This window comes from Onychostoma macrolepis, chromosome 12 (assembly GCF_012432095.1).
Source record: "Onychostoma macrolepis isolate SWU-2019 chromosome 12, ASM1243209v1, whole genome shotgun sequence".
Classification (NCBI taxonomy): domain Eukaryota; kingdom Metazoa; phylum Chordata; class Actinopteri; order Cypriniformes; family Cyprinidae; genus Onychostoma; species Onychostoma macrolepis.
In genome coordinates, this window is record NC_081166.1 from 25,201,980 (window position 1) to 25,224,473 (window position 22,494).

At 36.9% G+C, this 22,494-nt stretch overlaps 1 protein-coding gene across 1 annotated transcript in view; it reads right to left on the bottom strand.

The window, feature by feature from the left end:
- Window positions 1-457: 457 nt before the first annotated feature.
- LOC131550754 (uncharacterized) overlaps window positions 458-22,494 on the bottom strand; it is a 28,098-nt gene continuing 6,061 nt past the window's right edge. Inside the window, exon 4 of the mRNA XM_058793131.1 lies at window positions 458-636. Coding sequence (XP_058649114.1) covers window positions 458-636 — 179 coding nt within the window. The remainder of the gene's footprint in view (window positions 637-22,494) is intronic.

A 22,494-nucleotide genomic window follows, 5' to 3' on the forward strand; every position in this document is an offset into this window, starting at 1 on the left:
CATTGGTTTCCTCAGGCCTGGGGAGAAGGCAGGCAAGGAGGACAGATGTTCAGGGATCCTTGGTATGGCAGAGGACTGGGAGATGAGAGTTGATCTCAGAAGGAAACTCAAGTTTCCAGAGGAGATTGCCGTACCAGCTTCCAACCAGATATTGTGCTCTGGTCCCAAGCAACAATCTACCGGTGGAGGTGGGTTGTAGGAGGTTCCCGGGGCTGTCACTTTGGAGAGCACTGGGGATGCTTGGGGTTAGAGGGGCAACTTGTAACCACCTGGTGAACAATATATCAAAGCAGGCAGAGACAGCATCCAGATGGCTGTGTTAAAGAGAAGTGAGCGGTGGCTAAACCAGGCTGGCAGAGGGGGCGGGGGACAGAGTTGAGTGGTTGAGTCCTGAATGGCTGAGGGAGCAGTTCCAGGACGCTGGTTCTGCTGTCAAGCCCCATCGAGGTGTCGTGGGCTAGTTGACGAAACACTGGTGAGGTGAGGTGCCCACTTGAAAACCCAATGAAGTCAACAGGTCTGGATCATTCAGCTGTGCCCTCAGGTGAAGACGTCTGAGGGGACCGACTTCAATGCTAGCTACCCATATAAGGAGCAGGACGTAATTCGTGCCAAGTGTGGTGGCTGCGATGTACCCTATCGTTTAAAGACATTGATAAAGTAAATTTAAGACTTTTTAAGGACCAGCAGGAACACTGTTTTAGCTATACGCAACAATTAGAATTTAAAATGCCTTACTGATGGTTTTGTTTCTTACAAACATGCAGAGTTTTACTTTAATAATGTTAATTGATGCACTGGAGTCGTGAGGATTATTGTAATGTTTTTATCAGCTGTTTGGACTCTCATTCTGATGGCACCCATTCACTGCAGAAGATCCATTGGTGAGCAAGTGATGTAATGCAACAATTCTACAAATCTGTTCTGATAAAGAAACGAACTCATTTACATCTGGGATGTCCTGAGGGTGAGTACATTTTTAGGTAAATATTTATCTAAAGCTGTTTGCTCACAAAACTTTTGCATTCCCCTGAGAAACTTTACGTGAATTGCAAAACTGGTGATATAAATAATAAGAGGTGGGAGGAAAAATTATATTTCAATGTTTTTGTGATACCAACCTTTAGGGGCTCCATAATATGGGACATAAATGAGATGAGAAGAAAACATTTATTTCAGTGCAACAAAACTTTTGCATTCTCTAAGAAAATTGGTGATGGAAATATATGAGGTAGATATGAGATAGCAAAACTATATTTCAATGCAAAGTTTTTTGGGTGAACACAATACTTTTTGCAAGAGAATGCAAAGTCATTGAAATATAAAATTTCCTCCCATCTCATATTTTTTCAATCACCAGGGGCTCTGTAGAAACGAACATTTGCAGTAGTGCTGAACCCAGAGGTAAACCCAACTTTACTTCTCAGTTAATGCTAATTCAATAAGTCAGGTTTAATAAACTGACCTTTCTCAGAAATATTCTGTAATGTTAGCTTCACTTCCTCTCTCCTGTTTCTTCTTTTCTAGTGAGCAGATTTTCGGTTGTTCTCTGTCAACATGACTCAGATTGAATTTCTCGCATCTGTGCAGATTCAGAACATGCAGCAGAATAGAGGATCAGATGGGTTTTTGAAGTGGGTGGAAGAGACCACAGACCAAAATATTAAAACAGAGCACAATTTGTTTGTTTATTTTTGTTAGAACATAAAGCACATTTAAGGTATTATCACATTCAATATAAATCACATTTCTATCAAAATACTATGTCTATCTTGTAAAATATTACATTTCTCAGGTCACACACTTGCTTTGGAATGCCACAAAAAAATTAATAAATCAATAGGGGTTTCTGCCGCAAGCCTTTATTCATATTGTATTTGCTTTCTTACAGCTCTTCTTTTCTTTCTTTATGTCGCTGATACCCATTTCATTTAGAATGCCAAGTGTTTAGAGTCAGGATTTGTATTATCATGAATATAATATGGTCTGCCTGAAAATAAATGTAATAAAAACAAATAAGAGCCTATACTTGTCACGTAGCTGCTGACTCCAGGGAGACACGGAGATGAGGAACTTCAGGATGCAAGACTTTATTGACAAAAACCATTATACAAGGACGAATCACACAACTATTGACGTACAAGACCGAACACTGAGGCAAGGGAACACAGGACTTAAGAACACTGGGGGAAACGAGATAATTAATAACACAGGGCTGGGGACGAATAAACTAATGAACACTAAACTAGGACACGGACAGGATCAGGAACTCCAAATAAGGTCACAAGAGGAGGGGAAAACACAAAGACTAAGAGACACGAGGCTTGTTTGAGATGTGCCTCGCCTCGCCTGAAATGTAGGCGAGAGCAGGCGGCTGCAGTGAGGGGAGGAGTGAAATAAGTGCAGTCAAGACGGACAGTTCTGCCCTCTCGAAGTGGAACAGATACCAACGAGATCAAAGGCAGATATCGCGTTATTCTCACTCATATGCTGTGCTGCTGATAAACATTATATAATTTCAGTTCTGTTGCTTTTATATGAATATAAATATGATGAACAAGACACTTAAAGTGCTTGCTATTTAATTCCATACGAAAGGCGTATTTATCATCCATTTTTATTTTAATTCAAACATGTATTTTAGATTTTTATAGAAAATATGACAACAATCACATATCTCACACAGAGATCGCACTGCCAAAGTGTTTGGGATATTCATGCACAATTTAAATACATAATAGCATGAAATCAGATTAAAAAAATAAAACATTTTAGAAGAGAACGCAGCGTCACGGTTGTCTGAACCAATGAGCATTCAGCTGTGTCGTCAGTCAGTCGTTTCCCATCATGCTTTTGATCAGCGCAGTCGGTGGAGAGCAACTGCGCGCGACTGCTCAATCCGACACAGCCGCCTATTGTCTGACATTAGGCTTGTTTGAGCAAAATCTGCGTAGAACCGATCACCGGTGATCGCCGCGAGATGCATGCCGGTTAGAAAAGTGTCCGAGTTACGTCCGCCTTGCTCTGATGTCATGCTGACGTGTGCCAAAAAACTCGCGATGGGGAGGTGGCTGTGTCGGATTGAGCAGTCGCGCGCAGTTGCTCTCCACCGACTGTGCTGATCAAAAGCATGATGGGAAACAACTGACTGACTACACAGCTTAATGCTCATTGGTTCAGACAACCGTGATGCTGCCTTCTCTTCTAAAATGTTTAATTTTTTTATCTGATTTCATGCTATTATGTATTTAAATTGTACATGAATATTCCCAAACACTATAGTGCGATCTCTGTGTGAGATGTGATTGTTGTCATATTTTCTATATTTTCTATGTCCGTCTTGACTGCGCTTATTTCACTCCTCCCTCACTGCAGCCGCCTGCTCTCACCTACATTTCAGGCGAGGCGAGGCGCATCTCAAACAAGCCTAATACTAGCCAGTACTATACTAATCAGTCAGTGAGCAAGTTATGAACGGTTTTTTTTTTTTTTTTTAACACTAAAGGGTGGATAGTACCTTAAAAGTACATATGCACATATTTAGTACCTTTTGAAAGGGTACCACCTTAGTGACAGTTTTTTTCTTCTTTCTTTCTGAAAGCAAATGATAGAGTTTACACTGTTTTGCCCTTTATAATGCAACAATTTCTATAGTCAGTGTGGTGCTGCCATGATGATATCAAATACCACTACAAGCAATAATGATGTTTGCCAGTAAAAGTAAGCAAACAAGTTACTTACCATCTTCTACAGTCAACTCCCGTATATATGCTTTCGATCCCTCAAATGTCAAATCCAAATATCACTTTCTGAAGTAATGAGCTGAAACGTTGAGTATGTACGTCTATAAATCTTAAACGAACGTTAAATGGTGTGAAATTAGCATGTTGTGTAGTAACACACATGCACACAAACATTCACAAACACTCTCCTATTACTCCTCATCATACCAGAACTTTATACACAATACTGTATACATCAATAATGATTAAGAGGTATTTTTGTGATTTGAATACATTTATTTAGGTCAAAATATTTATAATCTGTGTGGTTATTATTATAACCAAATCTAAAAGCATAGAACATGCATGCTTGGTGGTTAATATGCAGTTTTTTGTGTCTAAATCATAATAATAAATTAAACAATCAACAAAAATAAACTGCTATTTGCATTTGTGTCAACTCTGTGGTGTTTTTTTTTTATTTTAATTTTTTATACACAAGGTACAAATCTCTTCAGTGTCAGTGTGGAGAGATCACAGTGATGGGTCACATTTGGACGCAATTCAGGAATTACAGCAGCATTTCCGCAATAGCCATCCTCCAACTCCCTCCCTCCTCCTCCTCCTTTCCGCAGTCTAGACCATAACTGCAAGCAAGAACATCTCTATGGCTTTTTGAGCAGATGTGCATATGGCTGTGAGCATGATGCATAATTGATGATCATTATCTAATTCACATTAAAAGCTGAATATACGCTCTCATCCTACTGCTGCAACTCCTCCAACTCAGGAGCTGAACACACAAATTCTTTGGTGACTGGGGGCAAACAGACCTGGAAATGCAGCTGTAAGTGTGGTTACCATCTCCATCCCTGGAAGCATCCCATAGAGGTTATCTTCACCTTTTAGACAAGTACCTACACAACTTTAAAGGAATAGCTCACACAAAAATAAAAATTTGCTGAAAGTTTACTCACTCTCAGGCCATCCAAGATGAGATAAGTTTGTTTATTCATCAGAACATATTTGGAGAAATGCAGCATTACATAATTTGTTTACCAATAGATCCTCTGCAGTGAATGGGTGCCATCAGAATGACAGTTCATAGATCTGATAAAAACATCACAATAATCCCCAAATAATCACATGACTCCAGTCCATCAGTTAATATTTTGTGGAGCAAAAAGCTGCATGTTTGTAAAAAACAAATCAATCAAGGCATTTTTAAAGCATCTTCAAACTTTTCCAACTCTATTCATTCTATTCATGTCCTCTATTCATAGCTCATCTCACCTGAATCAGGAGAGAAATATGCACAGATCAAGCTCTGTTTACAAGTGAAAACAGTCTAAATCAGTTTGAAAACAAATTAATTTTGGATTTTCATGTGAGACAACAACAAGAATATTCTGGCCAGAAGTGACTTTTTAAAAATGCCTTGATGTGTTTTTAAATCAGTCAGATATTTAATACATCATTTTGTGAGCGCCTATTTATTTAATGTTAATTTAATTTATTTTCCCTTTAAAAAGTGAATAAGTTAATTTAGTATTTTAATTTTATTGTAATTATTTTTTTTCAGAATGTGTGTGATTTGCTGAAGTGAATTTATATCTGCAGTTGCATTTGTCACTTGTGTTATTCATGCAGAAAGTGCAAAGCACTTCATTTTGGGAAAGGATTTTTTAAAAACACATTTAAATTCATTTTTACTGAGGACATTTGACATCATGATATTTCAAAAATTAGTTAAGAAGTCATTTAATTTAATAGCACATCTCAAGTGGTAATTGAATTGAGTGCATTTAGGTTTATAGATTTGGTAGAGTTTAGTAGGGTAATCAAAGCTTTTTATTCTACTAAGTGGAGGCACTGGCATTTGTGTGATCTGTTAAAATTGAGGGTGAAATGATTCACAAAGGAAGATCAACACCTGAGGGAAGGGCCAAATTATTTTCATCTAAGACTTCCTGCTTATATTCATAGTCGTCATTCTGTACAAATGCATAACATTGCGTTTCTCAATACTGATCCTGGAGATCAACCTTCACACTTGACATAGAAAAAAAAGTGTTGCATTTGAATTTTGGTTTGCTTATGGTCACCTATAAAAAAAACTAAAAAACAAAAAACCACGAAGCATCTTTTTTTCTAAAATAATTTAACCAATTAATTTAATGTTCATTCATTTTTATTCATTAGCAATTAATCATGCTCCCTGACCCATCCTTAAATTCTATAATAAGAGATTTTCCATCAGAGTGATTCAAGCGTGCCCTTACGATAAAGAAGTTTATTCAAGTGTGTTATTAGTGTACTTCTTTTAAACTAAAATAGGAAAGTATACTTTTAATCTACTTTTTATGTACTTCTCAGAAATGGGCTTTATCAACTTCTCAGAAATATATTTAAAATGACATTTAAGTATACTTGACTTATACTAAAAAAAAGTCTAAATATATTTGAGATATACTCAGGTACGGACTGGGTGTAAAAAACGGCCCTGGTTTTTTCCCCCAAATAGGCCCACCACAACTACAAACAGCCGCTACTATCTCACAATATTACAGCAATCAATAACATTTATGGCAAATAACATCACAAAACCCATGGTGACCCTGCTGAAAAAAAACAATAGAAACCATCACAGAAATTCTACTGGTTTCCACTACAAATACCATTACAAACATTACAAACCATCAACTTTTAATTATTGAAACCATTAAATAATGGTTTCCTGTAGTGTGTTTTGGGACATGCTCCATTAGGATTTAACAATAATAATATTTAACAATAATAATAGACAACCAATTTTCAGTAGAGACCAATAGAGTCCATTACAATTTCCATTAAAACCGATACAATTTCCATTATAACCAGTAAAACCATTACAAATTCTATTGATGGTTTCTATTGTTGTTGTTGTTTTCAGCAGGGGATTGAAATAAATGTATTATTACATCAACTTGAATATCTACATAAAAAGAGCAGAAAGCAAAAATGTATATGACATAATAAACGAAATCTAGGGTTGTCCTGGGATTTTACTATAGTGCTATAGGCTACATGCTATAGGCTACAAAAAAAATAGTTTTCATACTTAAGTACAATAAATATCACATACTTTAAGACTTTTACTCAAGTAATATTCTAAACAGTGACTTCAACTTCTACCAAAGTCATTTTCTGGTAAGATATCTGTACTTTTACTTAAGTATGGCTTTCAGGTACTTTATACACCACTGAGCGTGAAATACCACATTTGTGTTTTTGCAAGTCAGCAGTCAGTGCAATCAGCTTGTTTGCTGCTTTTAGCTTCATTATCTGCGCCAATCCATTTAAAAAATACAAATATTGTAATTGTAATAATATTAATTTAGTAATTATATAATTTAATTGAAATTATAATTGTGATCATAACAGAAAATACATATTGGATTCAATTTTTTTTTTTATCAACTTTTTAAAAAATTATCTTTTAATTAGCACAGGTTTTGTATTCCTTTTTGGAAGTTATTGATCATTGGTCTCATTGATCTGAGCACATGCACCTCAGTTTTTGATTTTTTTTTAAATTATCCAAAGAATGCTTTTTCTTCACTCAAAGACTGAGGTGCATACTAAACCTGTGCTAATAGAAAACAAGTTGTCAAAAAGACTGAATCCCAGATTTGGTGCTAATATAGCATAAAGAGAGATTTACATGCAATTTAAGCCCATTCATTTTCACCAAATTCGATAAAGGATTGTAAGCATAGCACCAGGGTTCAACTAAACTAGTTCTTGTATTGTAAGTGAACAGCTTGGTGATGCCTTATATTAGACCACTGAATTTGTATAAACAGTCAAGAGAAATCTGTCAAATGTCTGGGAATGCAGTGATCTGCTCAGCTGTAGATCTTTTTGATGCATTGGCAGCATCTGACTCCAGCTTGTTTGGGTTGAGTTCATAGTAAGTGGGTCAATAACAGAAAGAGCATGCTGATGACCTTTTCTCCTCATATCACTTCAGTCTACAGTAAGTCAAGTCAAGTCACCTTTATTTATATAGCGCTTTTACAATACAGATTGTGTCAAAGCACTTAACAGTATCAAATTGGAGGATAGAGTGTCAGTAATGTATAATGATAAGATTAAACACTCAATTTTCAGTTAAAGGCATTTCATTATTGAATTCAGAGATGTCATTGTCTAGCTCAGTTTAGTTTAAATAGTATCTGTGCAATCAAATCGGCGATAATCGCTAGAAATTAAGTGTCCCCAACTGAGCAAGCCAGAGGCGACAGCGGCAAGGAACCAAAACTCCTCTGAGACATAATGGAGAAAAAAACCTTGGGAGAAACCAGGCTCAGTCGGGGGGCCAGTTCTCCTCTGACCAGACGAAACCCGCAGTTCAAAAGTTTCTATTTCTATTTTAATTTTGTTGCAATTTCTAACAATAGTAGTATTATGTAGTTAGGTATTTTATTATATTTTAGTTATTTAGTTATTTTGGTTGATATATCTGGGGATATATCTCTGGGGTCATCCGGGCGTCCTGGTCTCCGCCGACGATCAGGGCCGCAGACGTCACCTCCGGCGCCGACCCACCATCTGATCGGACACGGACCGAGAAACAGACTAGGAAAGAAACAGACAAACATTAGCGCAGATGCCATTCAACTTACGATGTAACGAGTACATCGTGTGTTATGGGGAGTGTTCCCGGTTCCGGTTGATCTAATTAATGCAGCCTAACAATCCTTTAACGGATTTGAATAATAGAAGCGTATTAATGTGTTATGTGTAAGCCAGGCTAAAGAGATGGGTCTTTAATCTAGATTTAAACTGACAGAGTGTGTCTGCCTCCCGAACAGTGTTAGGTAGACTGTTCCAGAGTTTGGGTGCTAAATAGGAAAAGGATCTGCCGCCCGCAGTCGATTTTGATATTCTAGGTATTATCAAACGGCCAGAGTTTTGAGAACGCAGCGGACGTGGAGGACTATAATGCGATAAGAGCTCGCTCAAGTACTGAGGAGCTAAACCATTCAGGGCTTTATAAGTAATTAACAAGATTTTAAAATCTATCCGATGCTTGATAGGGAGCCAGTGCAGTGTTGACAGAACCGGGCTAATATGGTCATATTTCCTGGTTCTAGTAAGGACTCTAGCTGCTGCATTTTGGACCAACTGTAGTTTGTTGATCAAGCGTGCAGAACAACCACCCAATAAAGCATTACAATAGTCTAACCTTGAGGTCATAAACGCATGAATTAACATTTCTGCATTTGACGTTGAGAGCATTGGTCGCAATTTAGATATGCTTTTGAGATGAAAAATGCAGTTTTACAGATGCTAGAAACATGGCTTTCAAATGACAGATTGCTATCGAACAGCACACCTAGGTTCCTGACTGATGAAGAAGAATTGACAGAGCAGCCGTCAAGTGTTAGATAATGTTCTAGGTTACATGTGGGGTTTTAGGTCCGATAATTAACACCTCTGTTTTTCAGAATTTAGCAGTAAAAATTACTCGTCATCCAGTTTTTATATCGACTATGCATTCCGTTAGTTTCTCAATTTGGTGTGTTTCACCGGGCGCGAAGAAATATAGAGCTGAGTATCATCAGCATAACAGTGAAAGCTAACACCATGTCTCCTGATAATATCTCCCAAGGGTAACATATAGGCGTGAAAAGTAACGGCCCTAGTACTGAGCCTTGAGGTACTCCATACTGCACTTGTGATCGATATGATACCTCTTCATTCACTGCTACGAACTGATGGCGGTCAGATAAGTACGATTTGAACCATGCTAAGGCACTTCCACTAATGCCAACAAAGTTTTGTAGTCTATTCAAAAGAATGTTGTGGTCGATAGTGTCGAACGCAGCGCTAAGATCCAGTAGAACTAATAAAGAGATACAACCACAATCAGATGATAGAAGCAGGTCATTTGTAACTCTAATGAGAGCAGTCTCAGTACTATGATACGATCTAAATCCTGACTGGAATTCCTCACAGATATCATTTTCTCTAGGAAGGAATATAATTGTGAGGATACTACCTTTTCTAGTATCTTTGACAGAAAAGGGAGATTTGAGATCGGTCTGTAATTAACTAGATCTTTGGGGTCAAGTTGTGGTTTTTAATGAGAGGCTTAATAACAGCCAATTTGAAGGTTTTGGGGACATATCCTAATGACAATGATGAATTAATAATAGCCAAAAGAGGATCTATGACTTCTGGAAGCAGCTCTTTTAGTAGTTTAGATGGAATCGGGTCTAACATACATGATGTTGGTTTAGATGATTTAACAAGTTTATACAATTCTTCCTCTCCTACAGTAGAGAATGAGTGGAATTGTTCCTCAGGGGTCTATTGTGCGCTATCTGATGCGATACTGTAGTTGACGGCTGCAGGGATACAATTTTATCTCTGATAGTATCGATCTTGGAAGTGAAGTAATTCATAAAGTCATTACTGCTATGCTCTTGGGAAATGCCAACACCTGTTGATGCTTGATTTTTCGTTAATTTAGTTACTGTATTGAATAAATATCGGGGGTTATGTTTGTTTTCTTCTAGAAGAGACGAAAAGTAATCAGATCTAGCAGTTTTAATGCTTTTCTGTAGGATAGGGTACTTTCCGCCAAGCTAAACGAAATACCTCTAATTTAGTTTTCCTCCAGCTGCGCTCCATTTTCCGGGCTGCTCTCTTTAGGGCGCGAGTGTGCTCATTATACCACGGTGTTGGACTCTTATCCTTAATCTTCCTTAAGCGTAAAGGAGCAACCGCATCTAAAGTGCTAGAAAAGAGAGAGTCCATAGTTCCTGTTACATCATCAAGTTGTTCTGAGCTATTGGATATGCTGAGGAACTGAGATAAGTCAGGAAGATTATTTATAAAGCAGTCTTTTGTGGTAGAGGTAATGGTTCTACCATATTTGTAACAAGAAGTTGGCTTTACAGCTTTAGCTATATGGAATATACAGGAGACTAGATAATGATCTGAGATATCATCGCTCTGCTGCAAAATTTCAACGCCACTGACATCAATTCCATGTGACAGTATTAAATCTAGAGTATGATTTCGACAATGAGTAGGTCCTGACACGTGTTGTTTAACACCAATTGAGTTTAGAATGTCTATAAATGCTGATCCCAACGAATCTCTGTCATTATCAACATGGATATTAAAATCACCAACGATTAGGACTTTATCTGCAGTCAGCACTAACTCTGATAGAAGATCAGAAAATTCTTTAATAAAGTCTGTATGGTGCCCTGGTGGCCTGTATACAGTAGCCAGTACAAACATCACAGGATTTATCATTAACACTTGTTTCTTTGGATAACGTTATATGAAGCACCATTACTTGAACGAATTATACTTGAAACCCAACCTCTGAGAGATACTGAAAATATTTCTATAAATTGTAGCAACACCTCCCCTTTACCTTTTGGACGCGGTTCATGTTTGTAACAGTAATCTTGGGGTGTAGACTCGTTTAAAGTAATGTAATCATCTTGTTTTAGCCAGGTTTCTGTCAGACAAAGCACATCTAGTTTATGGTCAGTGAACATATCATTTACAAAAAGTGCTTTTGAAGAAAGGGATCTAATATTTAATAAGCCAAGCTTTATCATGTGTTTATCTGTATTATATCGTTTTTTATTTGTTGAACATCAATTAAATTGTTACTATTACTTTGGTTTGGATGTTTTCTGTATTTTCTAGTTCGGGGAACAGACACAGTCTCTATAGTGTGATATCTAGGTGACAAAGTTTCTATGTGCTGAGAGTTAACTGACTTTGGTGGCGTGAGGCGGCTAGCAGACGATCGGTTTAGCCAGTCTGTCTGCTTCCTGACCTGGGCTCCAGTTAGTCAAGTACAAACTCTAAGACTATGTGCCATATTTCTAGAGAGAAGAGCGGCACCACCCCAGGAGGGATGAACACCATCTCTTTTCAACAGGTCAGGTCTGCCCCAAAAATTCTTCCAATTGTCTATAAAGCCTATGTTATTTTGCGGGCACCACTTAGACATCCAGCCATTAAGTGACGACAGTCTGCTATGAATCTCATCACCACGGTAAGCAGGAGCGGACCAGAGCATATTACAGTGTCTGACATCGTACTTGCAAGTTCACACACCTCTTTAACATTATTTTTGGTGATCTCCGACTGGCGAAGTCGAACATCATTAGCGCCGACGTGGATAACAATCTTACTGAATTTACGTTTAGCATTAGTCAGCACTTTTAAATTTGCCAAGATGTCAGGCGCTCTGGCTCGGGTAAACAATGGACTATGGTGGCTGGTGTCTCTATTTTCACGTTCCGTACAATAGAATCGCCAATAACTAGAGCACTTTCATCAGGTTTCTCGGTGGGTGCGTCACTGAGTGGGGAGAACCTGTTTGATGTTCTGATCGGAACGGAAGAGTGGTGTTTTGACCCGCGACTATGCTGCCTCACTGTCACCCAGTTGCCCTGCTGCACGGGCTCAACCGAAACCGAACAATGTACAGGACTCCTTGAGCTAGTCGCATCCAAAGCAGTATCTACAGCCCTCACATTCTTACTATCCTCAACTAAAGTTTGGATGCGTGTCTCTAGTTCTAAAACCTTCTCTGTCAGCCTAACTATTTCCCTGCATTTATCACATGTGAATCCTCGCTGCTGACAGAGACAGATAAACTATACATGTGGCAAACAGTGCAAACAACAATAGCAGGAGAAGAAGCCATTACTCACCGTGATTGATGAATGATACCAACTTAACTTACCACTTACCACTGTTGTTTGATGAGCTCATGAAAAACGGAGCGAGGAAAAAATAAAATAATAATAGGCGCGAATAGAAATGCAAATGGCACCACGAGTGACAAGCTAACGGGCTAACAAGCTGCACTCGCGGTTTTTAAAGGAGAACGATCAAATTAGTTAGATTAGTTTGAAAGATAACACCAGAAATATGGTGGGAATTAAGTTATATATTATCACTTTAGACAAAAGGGATTGAAAGTAAAGTAGAGATTCAATAAAAAGCGAAGGTACACGGAGCTACAAACACAAACCTCTCAGCAGCACAACAGACTGAAGCAATCGAACTCCCATTCGAATTCAGTACACATTCAATTCAAGATTCAAGTGTAACATTCATATGTGTGACTGAGAAACAATCCTCTAGTGGCCAAGGAAATATTTTTATTCCACAAACCAGGAGGAGGAAGGAGATGTTTTTTTTTTTTTTTTCTGTCATTTTTAAAGTGGTGATTAAAGCAGTATTTTTGGGACAGACAGCCTTATTTAACATTTGAAATTCTTTGACATCTAAGTACAAAAAAGAGTGCAAATTACTTTAGTTTTCTTAAATGTCCCATCTGGATCATTTATCAATAAATCTGCCAACAAATCTTTCTCTGATAAGTTTCACCACTGAACTAACTAGTCATATAAGGAAACAAGGCGATTAAAATAGTATTATTGGGACAAAGAGCAATCGTGTGTACAGTGGCTTTAGTACCAAGATGCACCACTGAGACAGAGCAGACAAAATATTCATATAATAAAATATCCAAAGTAACACAGTGTCAGACTGTGTCTCCGCGTCCCATGTTTTCCCCTCCTCTCGTGTCCTTATTTGGATTTCCTGTCCGTGTCCTAGTTTGTCATCATTAGTTAATTCGTCTCCAGTCCTGTGTCGTTAATTATCTTGTTTCTCCCAGTGTTCTTAAGTCCTGTGTTCCCTCGCCTCAGTGTTCGGTGTTGATTGTCAAATATATGTCAATATATGTTATCTCTGAGTTCCAGTGATTGTACACCTTTGTTTATTGGATTAAAGTCTATGTTGAAGTATTCTCCTGCGTTTCCTCGTTCCTCCCAGAGAGAATGTGACACACAGTGGTTGGTCTCAAACAAGATGAAATATATACAAACTTCAGCAAAGGAAATAAAAGTTCTGCACAAAGCAGCAAGCAAGATAGCAGAGAATGCAGGAGAAAAGGGACTAATTTCATTTAAAATTTTTGTTAAAGTTTTAGTAATTCTATTCTGTTTTGTCATATATACAGTATTGTGTGTGTATAGTTCCTACAGTGAGGGAAAAATTATTTGATCCCGTGCTGATTTTATACGTTTACCCATCGACAAAGAAATGATCAGTCTATAATTTTAATGGTATGTTTATTTGAACAATGAGAGACAGAATAACAACAACAACAACAAAAAAAAAATCCAGAAAAACGCACTTTAAAAAAGTTATAAATTGATTTGCATTTTAATGAGTCAAATAAGTATTTGACCCCTTCGTAAAACATAACTTAGTAATTGATGGCAAAACCCTTGGTAATCACAGAGGTCAGACGTTTGTTGTAGTTGGCCACCAGGTTTGCACACATCTCTGGAGAGATTTTGTCCCACTCCTCTTTGCAGATTCTCTCCAAGTAATTAAGGTTTCGAGGCTGACGTTTGGCAACGTTTTGACGTTTGTTGAGTTGAAGCCAAAGAGCTGGATTTTTGTCTCATCTGACCACAAGACTTTCACCCAGTTCTCCTCTGAATCATTGACAACCTTCAGACGGGCTGTACATGTACATGAGCAGGGGGACCTTGCGGGCGCTGCAGGATTTCAGTCCTTCACAGCGTAGTGTGTTACCAATCGTTTTCTTGGTGACTATGGTCCCAGCTGCCTTGAGATCATTGACAAGATCCTCCTGTGTAGTTCTGGGCTGATTCATCATTGTTCTCATGATGATTGAAACTCCACGAGGTGAGATCTTGCATGGAGCCCCAGACCGAGGGAGATTGACAGTTATTTTGTGTTTCTTCTATTTGCGAATAATCACAACTGTTGTCACCTTCTCACCAAGCTGCTTGGCGATGGTTTTGTAGCCCATTCCAGCCTTGTGTAGATCTACAATCTTGTCCCTGACATCCTTGGACAGCTCTTTAGTCTTGGCCATGGTGGAGAGTTTGGAGTCTGATTGATTGATTGCTTCTGTGGACAGGTGTCTTTTATACAGGTAACAAGCTCCCTTTAAGAGAGTGCTCCTAATCTCAGCTCCTTACCTGTATAAAAGACACCTGGGAGCCAGAAATCTTGCTGATTGATAGGGGATCAAATACTTATTTGACTCATTAAAATGCAAATCAATTTATAACTTTTTTGAAATGCGTTTTTCTGGATTTTTTTGTTGTTGTTGCTATTCTGTGTCTCACTGTTCAAATAAACCGACCATTAAAATTATAGACTGACCATGTCTTTGTCAGTGGGCAAATGTTCAAATCATCCCCCAACTAAAAAACGGAAAGTTTAGGTGATATTCACATTGGTAATTCTGGTAAGTTGGCTGAACACTATTACAGTACTGGAGGGCCAGCTGGCAAATCTCACAAGACTGCTGTACTTCTCAAAGACTGAAGGGAGAAGAAGCATGCTGACTAAACTCATTTATACATTCATGCCTAAAACACCAGGAATTTCTGAATAGCTGCAAGGCCATTACAAAGTGTCTTTAATTTTTGAACCAGGCTTCATGGCTTCACTGTCTAGGAGGGTTTACACTGGGTTAGCCAGAACAAAACAGCAATAAAAGCACTTGCTACAGTGCTCATCTCGAGAGGCATTAACAAGATTTTCTCTGAATCTTTCACTCACAGTCCTAGGCCTATATTTAATTTTTAAAATTTTTTAGCCTTAATTCAACTTGTAACTCCAAACGATTTGATAGATTTAGTATTATTGGTATTAAATATGTGGCCTACACTTCTTCCACCTTTCCTATTTTTAACAGTTTTAAATTCATTTTAAATAAATTTTTATATCATTTTAAAAGTTTTTAAATTCCTTGTTTTATTGTTGTGATTATTTTTTATGATTATTTTACTTCCTTTTATGTAAAGCACTTTGAATTACCATTGTGTATGAAATGTACTATATAAATAAACTTGCCTTGCCTTACCAGAAACGGGTAGTTGAGGTATAATATATGTATGATTATTGTTTTTAAATGAAAATCAAGATTTTGGGATTAAATATACAGTGCCCTCCAAAAGTATTGGAACAGTGAAGACAAAATTATTCTGTCAATGTCAAGACATTTGCAAATATGATGAAAAGATGAATATGAGACAAAAATACAGAATGTCACATTTTATTATTAGCCGTTTCAACACATACAGTACATGTTTTACCAAATAAAAAGAACAGCACTTTTAGAGTTCATCCCACTCATTGATGTGAGAATAAGTATTGGGACAGTTGAACATAAGGCAGATATAAAATATTAAAAGCTATTATTTAGTTGCAGATCCCTTGCGCACAATCACAGCAGTGAGTCTGTGACCCATAGACATCACCAGACTCTTGGTCTCATCCTTTGAAATATTTTTCCCAGCCTTTAATGCAGCCAATTCCAGTTGTTGCTTGTTTTGGGGAGTTTCTGCCTTTGCTCTCCTCTTCAGCTGGTGAAATTCATGTTCAATCGGATTTAAATCTGGAGATTGACTTGGGCAATCTAAGACTTTCCATTCCTTTGCCCTTATTAATTCCTTAACTGAACTGGCAGGTGTTTTGGGTCATTGTCCAGATGCAATATGAAGCACTTCCCAATGAATGTGGTGGCATTTTCTTGAATATTGGTAGGCAAGATGGTTTTGTACCCTTCCAAATTCATTCTGCTACTGTCATCATACATTAAGTCAGCAGTAAAGTTGAGAGGGCCTGTTCCAGAGACAGCCATGCATGCCCATGCCATGACACCACCTCCACCATGCTTTACAGATGAGGCTGCATGCTTGGGATCATTGCAGTTCCCTTTTTTCTCCACATTTTTGCTTTCCCATCACTTAGATAAAGGTTCATCTTTGTCTCATCGGTCCATAAACACAGTTCCAAAACTCTTCTGGCTCACCTTTGTGCTTTTTTGTCAGAGGTTTGTATCTTGCTGTGTAGCGTCTGTAATTCTGTGTCAAAGTCTCCTGAGGACAGTAGACTGTCAGAGCATCACCCCAGCTTTCTGGAAGTTGTTGGTTATTTTACAGACACGTCTTTTAGGGTTCATTTTCACAGCTTTTATGATTTGTCTGTCATCAACTACTGTTGTTTTCAGGTCGTTGTTGGTTGCTGGTGTCCCTGGTGGTTTCCAAACTCTTGATTTCTCCATGCCCTTTGTTTTTGCTATACCTATAATTGACTTCCTCTTTTCTTGTAGCATCCAAATTGCTTGCTTTTCTCTCGAAGTCAGTTCCCTCATCTTCATCCTGGTTTGTGTGTGTCATCATCGAATGCAGAATTCAGAATGCAGAAGCAATGGATATAACTGATACGACACATTCCCTGCTTTTAATATCTGAAGAATTAATGCAACAGGACACAGCTGATCACTGAGGCAGTTGACTGTGAGGCAACTGTTCCAATACTTATGCTCACATCAGATAGTGGGATGAAACTCTAAAAGTGCTGAACTTCGTAGCTGGTAAAACATCTATGTGTTGAAACACCCAATAATAAAATCTGACATTCTGTAGTTTTGTCTCATATTCATCTTTTAATCATATTTGTAAATGTCTTGACTCCACAGCCAACAGAGCAATTTTGTCTTTACTGTTCCAATACTTTTGGAGGGCACTGTATATGAAATGTGTTAATAAGAAGTTATAAGGGATGCATGCATAATAATTAAATACAATGAACAAATTGTGATTTAAATGCAGTGTCTTTTTATTAATATCTTTACTAATGATTATGCATTTGTTTGTGGGTGATATTTAAAATTGGACTTCCTATGACATTTAAATGCAAAACGAGTGCAAATGACTTTTCTTAAATGTCCCATCTGGATTTATTTAATTAATAAATTTGCCATTAAATCTTTCCCAGAGAAGTTTCATGACCTGAACTAACTACAAGCAAACTCATTGCATTAACTCTGCTTTGTGTTTTAATCACAGCATAGACAAGTTTAACCCTATAAAGCTTGTATAGTATTTGATACACAAGGTTATAATTTTTTTTCTAAATTGCCAATATTAACAAAACCCTATTCTGGTTGTGGTTTACTTGTCCTTTTGCTGCAAAATATTTACTGATGTTACCTTACTGAAGTTTACTTGATTGTAAACTTGATTGTCCATACATCATATATATATAAATCATGTTAAATTGTGAGTATCAAACATGATACATAAGGCACCAGAAATGTTACTTTTTGGCTTTCCTCCTTGAAAATGAGCTTCATATTCTTAATATATCATACTATATACCCCATAACAGCCTGATCTATCAAATCTCTACCCCACAAAAACACGTATGAAAGCTGAAAAAAAAAAAAACTAAAAATTGTTAAAGTTTAAATAAACTCTTCCATTTATAAAATAAATAAAATAAAGCAAAATCCAATTTTTTGACTAATATTTCATATTTACAGGATTAAAAGTGAATCATGACACTTTAATAATATTATTCATGATGCTAATTGTTTTTTGAGGAAGAAGTTTTATTCTATTAACCAGCAGTACATATAACACATTTTCTGTAGTTGAAACACACACAAAAAAGAACAGAGAGTAATTATAATTTAACATTTTTAAACAAAATATTTACTAGCAAAGTGTTCCTATTTATTAAAAAGATGCAATTAAGCACCATTTTGTTGTAGATAAAGGGGGAAAAGTTAAAAGAACTGCAGCTTTGATTTTGCCACTCTTTAGTTTTCAGTGTTGAGCTTAGATCTGTATTTTGTAACATGTGGTGGTGTGATCTATGAGCAGGACCTCCCGCTCCACACCAACCAGAATTCAACTGTGACGAGACTTTTAGCCTCAGGCTTGAGTCCGAAGTCATGAACCACTGCTCCTCAGATGAGCTCAGATCAGCAGGTGCTGCGGTGAATGAATCTCTGAGCCAGTCATATTGGTCACTATTGTCAGGAAAATATATTGAGGATTAAAAATAAATGTGCTTTATTTCCATTTATGGTCCTATGAAGAACCATCAACATCCATGGAATTTTCCAGTGCACAATAGGTGCACAAATGGAGTGATAAAGTTCTTTAGATTGTTAAAATGTTCTTCACACCAAAAAGAAAAAGAAAAGGTTATTTTAAGAACTGTTCATTGAAAGGTTAATTTATGACATCACTGCAAAAACCTGCTTTTGGAACCTTTATTTGAGCTTGTTAGATTTACCAACTCTTTTCAAATGAATCTATATTTCTTTGCTCAAGTTTCCAACATTTGGGTGAATGATCTGACCTTGTCTGCCAGATGTGGCTGGAGATTTAATTCATTCAACTTAGATTTGCCAGTGCAATTAGAAATGAGTCATTACTAAACTTGCTTGCAAATTTGTTCATTTCTTTTGCCCTTGAGGAAAATTCAAACCTTGTCTCCTAGACTTGTGGGAGAGACATCTAAAACCATGTTCACACACACTGTAACATACTTGCATTTGCAAATAACCAAAACCCAAACCAGATTATCATATGTAATTAAGGTATCCCATTCACACTGAATGGATTCTGCTCGCTTGTGCAAACAAACAGGAATCTTTCAGTTATGTAATATTGGACGTTTTCATTCACAATGCCATTTAACAGTCTTTGAAATCATACACTGCTAAAACAGTATCTTTTACAAATGAATATTGAATTCATGTTTTCACTGCCAGCTCCCCAGGACATCTGCATTTCGATGCCCATAATACGGTTCAGCCCACATCTTCCATTCTCTCTAGACAACGTGGTCCGATCCTGATTGATCCCGATCCTTTTGGGAGCTGGTAAAAGCACCACTAAAGACACATGTTTTCAAGCATTCTTACAATTAAGGATTTTATTGACTTCTCAAGTGTATTATTCTCTTTGTGTCTCCCACTAGATCTAGTAAGAATAACCGGGTGAACAGAAAAAAAATATGATTTATGTCATACCCTGTTTTATTGTGTTTGCTCCCTCATGTGCCCATGACCTAGTTTTCCCGTCTGTCTCTTTGTGCCATTTGGTTCAGGTGTGTCTTGTTAGTCATCTTCATTTGCATGTGTGTTTAGTTCTAGTCTGTCCTGTGTTCCCCTGTCCGGTCTACTAAGTTCTTATGTGTGTATCCTGCCTGCCTGTCCTGTATTTACCCTCTTGTGGATTTATTAAAACAATATTTGCATTGATATTCATCTTCTTCGTGTGTTCATTCCACCGTAGCGTGACAATTTACTTCGAAACAATTGCAAGTAAATTTCACAAATTACAAAGAAATGCAAGTAACTGTGAAAGCCCATTTCAGTCACTGAATAAAAAAATAAAATAAAAAGGTAATTGCGACTTTTTATTTCACAATGCTGACTTTTTTCTCATAATTGCGAGTTTACATCTTGCTATTCTGACTTTTTTTTTCTTAGACTTACATGATACAAACTCACAATTGAGAGTTATAAAGTCAGAACTGCGGAATCTAAACTCACAATTGCTTAAAACGTTGGAATTATGAGATATAAACTCACAATTCTGCCTTTTCTCACAATTGCAACTTTACATTTCACAATTCTGGCTTTTTAAATTTTTTTTATCAGAATTGTGCCATATAAACTTATAATTGAGAGTTATAAAGTCAGAATTGCAAGATATAAACTCAAAATTGCGTAAAAATAAAGTCTAAATTATGAGATATAAACAATTTTTACTTTTTTCCCCTCCCAATTCTGACCTTTTTTGCAATTGCAAGTTTCTATCTCACAGTTCGGACTTTTATATATAAATTCTCAATTGCCAGTCCAGTCCAATTCAATTCTTACAATTCTAACGTGATTGCCAAGGCTTAATTTATGCCGGAACACCTCCGAAATCCGATTCAGCACCTCATGGATCCCCCTCCTCACGCGCCAATGAAAGACGTTCGTGCTGACCTAGTGTGCATATATTTCATGAAAAATCTTCTATTATGAGAGCGCTTGCCGCACATCTACATTCGAAATAACTAACTTAAGCGCGCATGTTAAACATGCGTTTTCTTTCTCAACTGTTTACATTTAGGAACCTACTGTGCTGAAGACATACCTGTCAACACTCCCGTTTTTCCCGGGAGTCTCCCGTATTTCACACCCATCTCCCACCCCCCTCCCTTTTTGTTATTTGTCCCGGGAAACTCCCGTAATTTGTATAGCCTAAATCAAGTTTTATGAATAATCACATCAATATTTTATTCCAAGGTTGTACAGTTGCCAGATCTTGAATGAAACGCATCACCCAACGCATCACCTCACACAATCGACACAATACACAAATTCCAAATCATTTGTAAGCTCAACCTGGCAACCTACAACCCAGTTGCGCAAATATTCGTGTAAATTTAACAACAGCTGGACGGAATAATTTAATTTCTTGTCTCGAAGCCATGTAAACAATGCAAACAAATACAGTTCTACCTGCATATAACAGACAATATAAAAAATCCATAGTTTTTTGTCATTTAGCCTTCAGTTTACCTTCATCTGAAAACCACTGTACATTTTTACATTGTGTTCATTCTTGGCAACATACTATCTAAAAGTGAATGAGTCATTACTTGTACAATATGTACAAACAAACATAAAAAATGCATAGTTTAACACACATTCTCACTCCTCTCCCCTACCTCTTCTCCCTTTTTCTGATCCAACTACTCCTCTCCCTCCTACAACTACTCCTCTCCCAGGCATGATTTTTTTCTCTTTATGTTTGTTTGTGTTGTTCTGCATCCACAAAACCAAGTCAAAGAGGTATTTTTTACTCTATGCTGTTGATGTAATGGAAAGAGCTTCAACGCCTGACTATTCCTCCAACTGAGACTAGAATCAGCTATTTCCAAATATTTCAGTGATTTGTTACTTAAAAGTGCTTATCAGTTGTTACAATATTTTTAAATACTTTCAATATTTTTTTCAATACTTTTGAGCTGATGTTGTAGAAGAAGTAGAAGCTTTATAGTATATTTAAGGTTTGGAACATTAGGTCTTCAATTCTGACATGCTGTGTTTAAGCATTTGTAAATATGACTAAAAAGATCCATGATTTTGGTTTTGGGTAAGCTTGTATGAAAATAAAATATAAGCATTTTAGAAACATGGTAATTGACTACATATTGTGTGAAAACAACACAAATTGTGCTAATGGTATGATCACAACAGACGAATGTTGTGCTAATTGTGTTTAGAGTTTTGCAAATGTGACTACAGATTGGACAAAAGGATGTTAGCAATTGAAGAAAAACTGTAAATCACAGCTGCACATTCATGCAGCAGAGGCAAAGAAGGGCAACACGTACTATAAACACACAATGTTAATGTTATGCACAATGTTACAATGTAATGTAATGTAATTTGTTCCACAGTGTTTAACTGCTGTGCAGTGTTTCTGTTTAATTAAAAAAAAAAAAAAAAAAAATGTAACAGTTATAATAATAATAAAAAAAGAAACACGAGTAAATCACGTTATTCTTTTTATTTTTATTAATAATTTATTATGTATGTACTTATGTGTATGCTCTGAGAGAGTTCATGGTTTCAAACGCTGGTTTGAAATGATTGATTTAATCTTATAGTTTGTGTGGATTTATTTATTCATCTAACCTACATACTTTATTGAATAAATGCAAGAATTTAACTTTAAATTATAAACTTGAAAGCTGCGGGAATGAGTAAAACGATGCAATATCTACACACAATCCCCCGAAATTCAGGACCTGATTAAATATAGCTCTATTATACAGAGATTTGTAAAATAAAATTCCACAACTTTTTCAAAACTTTTTCAGGCCT